This window comes from Lepidochelys kempii, chromosome 13 (assembly GCF_965140265.1).
Source record: "Lepidochelys kempii isolate rLepKem1 chromosome 13, rLepKem1.hap2, whole genome shotgun sequence".
NCBI classification, from domain to species: domain Eukaryota; kingdom Metazoa; phylum Chordata; order Testudines; family Cheloniidae; genus Lepidochelys; species Lepidochelys kempii.
The window spans coordinates 39840341-39846851 of NC_133268.1; the positions used below are offsets into that span (position 1 = coordinate 39840341).

The following is a 6511-nucleotide window of genomic DNA, read 5'->3' on the forward strand; positions in this document are numbered from 1 at the left end:
GAAACCTTTCCTGTGAATATTTGACATTTTTCTCCATTTGAAAATTGAGTCGTTTTCAAAGACAAAATTTGGGATGTCAAAAGACCCTCACTAATTTCTTCTTTTTTAATTATGAAAAATCTGACCATGTTGTTAAAATGAGCAACCAAACTGAACACAAGAAAACAAAGCATAAATAGAAATGAAAATTGAAACCAAAACACACACAAAAGAAAATGAAAAAAATAAAAACTGAATATTAAATTAAACCAGACACCCAACAAAAGAACAAACTAATCAAAAAGCCATACCAAAAAATCAAACCTCTCTATGGATCTACATTAACAGGGACAGCGATTTTAAAAAATACTGAAAACATATAAGCCCCAAAAGTCATCGAACAACTACTAAAAGCAATAAAAAAAATTAAAAGAATTTAAAAAAATGAAAAACCATTTAAATTGAAAAGTGAAACAGCGGGAAAATCCAGATGTTCCCCCCCAAATAATAAAAAATTAAAAGGCCATATTGTGTCAAATGTATTTTTAATTAAACATTTTAATGCTAATTTGATGTGTGATGAAGTAACTGGTGTATGGTTAAAAGCAGCAAGAGACTCAATAGAATATCAAGCCAGGCCTGGATTTTGAGGGTACCTGAGGGACACTCAGCATTCATTCCAAGTAATGGGAATGTAGGATTTGAATCCTTGGGGGAAAGGGGGGTGACATTCAGCATTGCACCAGCCCTGCAATGCCAGTGCAGTGAGGTGACTTACACTGCAATGGCCATTCGGGTCCCCTGTGGGAAATTTCACCCTGAAAGTCAGATCTCCAGCTGGGGTAAATCAGCATAGCTCCACGGAAGCCAAGAAAGCGGTGCTCATTTACACCACCTGGGGATCGGGCTCACATCAGCTGAGGATACCTTACTGCCCCCTCCCAGAGCTGGGAATAGAACCCAGGAGTCCTGGCGCCCAGACTCCTCCTCCTCCCCACCTCTAACCACTAGACCTCACTCCCCTTCCAGAGCCAGGAGAGAACTCAGGAGTCCTGGCTCCCAGCCCCCCTGCTCTAACCCCTGAGACCCCTCTTCCCTCTCAGAGCTGGGGACAGAACCCAGGAGTCCGGTAACACACACTGGTCCCCACTCCTCTACCAGAGGTGGGCATAGCATCCAAGCATTGTGACTCCTGTTCGGATTTCCCCTCCTTCCCCCCACAGCTGCAGCATCTGCCCCACTCCTCCGACCCCATCCTGCTTTAAACTCCAAGCCCTTGTCCCCCCACTCCCCCAGCTTCCCCCTTGGTGGGGAAGAGCCCACTCCTCCACACTGCATCTCTCAGGACCTCCTTGACCTTCTCATTGCGCAAGGCGTACATGAAGAGGTTGACCGACGGGACCACAATGCTGGTCATCAGAGCCAGTGCCTTGTCCACCCACTCAGGGAAGGCGTGGCTAGTCCAGACATGCATGAAGATGCAGCTCCCATAGACGATGGTGATCACCACCATGTGGGAGGCGCAGGTGGAGAAAGTCCTATGATGGCCCCACGAGGAAGGGATGCACAGCACGGCCAACGTGATGTCGCTGTAGGAAATGCCCATCAGAACCAGGGAGCTCAGGATCAGCCCCGCGGCCAGCACCAAGTTGAAGGCTTCCATCTGCTCAGTCTTGGAGCAAGCCAGACCCACCAGGAGTGTCTGGGCACAGAAGAAGTTGTTGAGGATGTTGGGGCTGCAGTAGGGCAGACGGGTCACCAGGATGAGTGGACCCAGGATGGTAGCGAAAGCGGCAGCCTATGAGCTGCACACCAGCTTCAGGCAGAAGTGCACGGTCATGAGCACCGGAGAGTGCAGCAAGTTGCAGATGGCTTGGTAGTGGTCGAAGGACATGACCCCCAACAGCAGGAAATCGGCCGCCCCCAGGAGGAAGTAGAAGTAGCACTGAGCCATGCAGCCTGCGAAGGACATGGTCTGGCAGCCTAGGAAGAACCCAGCCAGGAGCTTGGACACTGTGACTAAGGGAAACCAGATCTCCACGAAGGAGAAGTTGTGCAGGAAGAAGTTCATGGGGCTGCGGAGCCGGTGGTCAGAGAGGGTGATGCCAGCGATGACCCCATTCCCGTAAAGCATCAGCAGACAGCTGGCCAGGACCCGACAGACGAAGAGGAGCTGGAGGGGTTGGGGGTTGTGGGGAAACCTATCAGGACGAACTCCTGGACAAAAGAGGTGGCATTAGGCATGAAGCAAGCTCTGCAAGGAGAGAGGGATATTTGTGATGAGAACTCAGGTTGAGGTTAAACTTGGAAGAAATCTGGACATATTAAGGCACCCAAATAACCTTAACTCTGCCCCCATTGGGACATTATGCAAAAGTGTATGGTTTCATACAGCTTAGGACCAGAATGGACTATTAGACCCAGTCTGACCTCCTGTATATCAGACCATTAAATTTCATCCAGTTATCCCTGTATTGAGCCCAATTACTTGTGTCTGACTAAAGCATATCTTCCAGAAAGGTGTCCAGGCTTGACTAGAGGACCTCAAGAGAGTGAGGATTTACCCCTTCTCTTAGTAGTTTATTCCAATGGTTAGTCACCCTCGCTACTGCAAAATTGGTACCTTATTTCTAATTTGAATTTGTCTGGCTTCAGCTCAGCTCATCTCTCGCTCTGTCATTCTTCACTAGATTAGGGAGCCCTTTGGGAGTGGGTATTTCTCCACGTGAAGGTGCTGGTACACCATAAACAAGTCATCCTTAATCGTTTCGATAAGATAAAGAAATTCAGCTGTTTCGCTCTCTCTGTGTAAGGCATTTCCTCCAGCCTTGAATCATTTCTCTGGCTCTTCTCTGCACTTGCTCCCACAGATAATTTTTGCTTAAACTTGAGCTGCCAGGAGGTAGCTGCTTTTCAGTCAAGAATGAGGTCATCCCTGTGTTTATGTCATTGATATGGAGCTTTGGCACTGAAGACGCTACCAGAATGAGTGTGATTCCAAGTCAATCCTTCCCCATCTCACCCCAACTTCCCTACCCCTTAGGAGAGTTTTTCAGGGCTGGCTTACGACCAGTAGGACTTACTAATGGTATCTGGTTGGGGTTAGACAGACGGACACTGGAGAGGGAAGGACAGACAGACATAGGGCTTCTTTACATGAAAAGTTGCATTGATTTAAACTAAAGGTGAAATGTAAGAACATAAGAACAGCCATACTGGGTCAGACCAAAGGTCCATCTAGCCCAGGATCCTGTCTTCTGACAGTGGCCAACGCCAGGTGCCCCAGAGAGAATGAGCAGACCAGGTCACCATCAAGTGATCCATTCCCTGTCGCTCATTCCCAGCTTCTAGTCAAATGAGTGCAAATGGTTGCATGGTGGCTCTTAAATCAATAGAGCCCTAGCCCTTGAACTGAGATAGATCATGATATACCCCTCTGAATCAAAACGAAGAACGTCCACACAAGGGGTTGAGAATCCTATGTAAGGGTGGGGAGTGAGATAATCCTGGTTCTCAATTCTCCCCTTCTACCCCACACGAGATGACTGCTGGAAACAACTAAGACTGAACAGGGGAAAAGAACTGGGCCCAGGCTGGAAGGGCATCTGCCCTGTGAAGAAGATTATTAGAACCACATTTAGGGTGAGAATTTGCATGTAACCAGTTTCTTTAGTGTATTAAACTTAGTTTGCGTGCTCCGTTTTATTTTCTTAGTAATCAGCCTTGTTCTGTCTGCTACCTCCTTAACTACTTAAAATACACCTGTTATAGTTAATAAATTTATTTCCGATTTAAAATACAACCCAGTTTAGGTGATTTCTAACTGGGGGTGGGCCGAGAAATTGGGCATACCCTCTTCCACATTGAGGGAAGAGGTGAATACAATATATCTTTGGGTCTGTACTCCAAGAGAGGTGGACACCTGAGTGCTGGAGTAAGTCCCTTAAGCGGAGTCTTCCCAGAGCTGATCTGCGGCTGGGTTTGGCCCTGGCTGTGCGTGTGTTAGAGGAGGTTTTAGGAGCCTGGCTCAGCAAGACAGGTTACAGGGGGCCCAGGCTGGCAGAACAGATAGACCAGGGGTTCTCAAACTGGGGGTCAGGACCCCTCAGAGCATCGCGAGGTTACTACATGGGGGGTTGTGAGCGGTCGGCCTCCATTCCAAACCCTACTTTGCCTCCAGCATTTATAATGGTGTTAAGTATATAAACAAATGTTTTTAATTTATAAAGGGGGTCACACTCAGAGGCTTGCTGTGTGAAAGGGGTCACCAGTACAATAGTTTGAGAACCACTGAGGTAGACTCAGGGGTATCTCAGCACATCAGGTGGTTTCCCAAGGAGCCCAACCCAACACACCAGAAACCAGTCTCCTGAGTGGGCCTGGGAGGGAAGAATTTTCCCATCTCTCAAGAATTTTTGAGATTTCATATTCCAAATCGAAATGATGAAGAAAGTTGAAATCTCAATTTTTTTCATGAACTGAGAAATTGGAAAAACAATTTAGTTAGGATCAGTTGAAAGCTGTCATGCTGATAACCTCAAAATGTTTGTATTTTGACCTTTCCTAATACAAGTAGGGGGTAACGAACCACTGGTGCGACTTGCCAAGGGCTGTGGTGGATGCGCCATCACTGGAAATCAAGACTGGCTGTTTTTCTAAGCGATATGTTCAAGTACAATAGCTGCGATCAAACTCGAAGCAAGCATGAATTTAGGGAAGTCCTGTGCTATGCAGGAGGTCAGACCACATGGTCGCACTGCTCCTTTCTGGCTTTTGAATCTCTGAAAGTGTGTGTGTTCTGTATGATGCAAAGTGTCTCATATACCCCAAAACAGAGGTAGCCTGCTGTGAGAACCTGGAGGACTGCCAAGGATAATAGCCTACTACTGCTTATGCCGCTGAGAGCTAGAGCTTGATCTGAAGCCGACTGAAGTCAACTGGCGTCTTTCCACTGATTTCAATGGGTTTTGATTCAGACTCCTATTAATTTTCAAAGGAATTTAGGAGAATTGGGTTAATTCCTTTGAATACACCATGTCTTGGGCTTTCACCCTAGTAGTAGAGGGAAGACATAGTGACGCCAAAGATTGTGGGTTCAGCTCCTACTGCTGACCCAGGAAGCTGAATTGCCATTTGCAGAAGGTCTGAAGAGTCCTCTGCAATTTCCCTAGACCTAGCACGTGTTGTTGTGTGGCTTAAAAGTAAAGTGATGGGAGCAATTAGGCTATCAATTCAATGCGTAGCTGGCTCTGCTTAGTGTCCACAGGGGAGTTTCTGAAGAAAGCCATTCCCTCAGCCGCACTGAAAGTTACACCTCCCAGATACCCAGGGGGCAGGGATGGCTTAAAGGTTTTTTGCCCTAACTTTTTCTGGATGCAAAACTGGAGAGGGAGAAGGGGTGACAAACGGAAAACTTTCTCTGAAAGTTTCCTCAAAAGTCTTTGCTGTTGTCATCAGAAACCGGAGAACACTAAAAAAAGGCCAGGACTCAAACATTTAGTGTGACCCAAAACGGATTGTTTCCTCCCACAACTGCCGGTGACCCACAGCAACCCAGCTCTCCCAGAGATACCATGGAGACGGCGCCTCAGTCGGGCCCTCGCCCTCCAGCGCTTTTATTCCTCTCGCCAGTGCCCGAGGCGCTCTGGTGGGAGATGGAGCATGAAGTGCCCCTCACCCAACATCTGGGCATAGGCCAGGTACCGGAGAGGCAGCGGGGGCCCCTGGGCCTGGCCCCTCGGCGCCTCCTGGTGGAGGAGTGGCCGGTACTCCTCCATGGGCTCTGCGGAGGACACCAGGCTGCCCGCCAGCCGGTGGTAGCGGTAATTCTCCTCCCACGCGCCTCCGTCTCCGGCCACCCACAACGAGGAGGAGGGGGCAGGCAGGGGTCTGGCCTTGCGGCGCCACCGTCTCCGAGCCGGGGCCGCCCCCCCGGGCGAGGTCTCTGGGGGGCTGAGCAGCACCTCTCGGGGCTGGAAGAGAAAGGGGGGGTTGGGTTACAGAGGGCTCGGAGGGGCGGAAAGCCCCGGGGCGGGGGGTGGGCCCCACCATCTCACTCACCGCCCCCTGGCCCCTCCACCAGCGGCTCAGCAGCCCCAGCCCCCGCGCTCCCTCCTTCCGCGACCTCCTCAAAGAGACCACGTTCCCCATGGCAGGGTCCCCTCCCTGCCTGCCCCGCCCGCCCCCCACGCGGCACAGCCCCTGGGGTGATTGTGACCTCAGGGCTGGCCAGGGGGCTGTCCCACTGCACTCAGCCTGGGCTCCCCTGCCTGCTCCCCACCCAGCACAGGTCCTTACTCCCCTCCCGCACACAGACCTCTGCTCCCCCCCGCATACCCCCTGCACCCCCCACCTGATCCCTGTGCCCATCCCCACTGCCCCATTCCCTCCCTACTTTCAGGTGTCCCCCGCTGCCCAATCTCAACTGCCATCCTTTCTGGAGCACCCCCTCATCTCCCCTCCCCCCATCCATCCCCCACTGCTTCCAGAACATGCCCCCCCTCAGAATCAGCTGCCCTCCCCACTCTGCCAC

The 6511-nt window shown here is 50.5% G+C and overlaps 1 protein-coding gene across 1 annotated transcript; it reads right to left on the reverse strand.

Moving 5' to 3' along the window:
• Positions 1 to 1240: 1240 nt before the first annotated feature.
• LOC140896808 (olfactory receptor 6S1-like) lies at positions 1241 to 5826 on the reverse strand. Its single transcript, XM_073308824.1, has 2 exons — positions 5683 to 5826; positions 1241 to 2233 (listed from the first exon to the last, which is right to left on the reverse strand). The coding sequence occupies exon 2, from the start codon at positions 1640 to 1642 to the stop codon at positions 1241 to 1243; it is 402 nt and encodes a 133-aa protein (XP_073164925.1). The 5' UTR covers positions 1643 to 2233; positions 5683 to 5826.
• Positions 5827 to 6511: the final 685 nt, after the last annotated feature.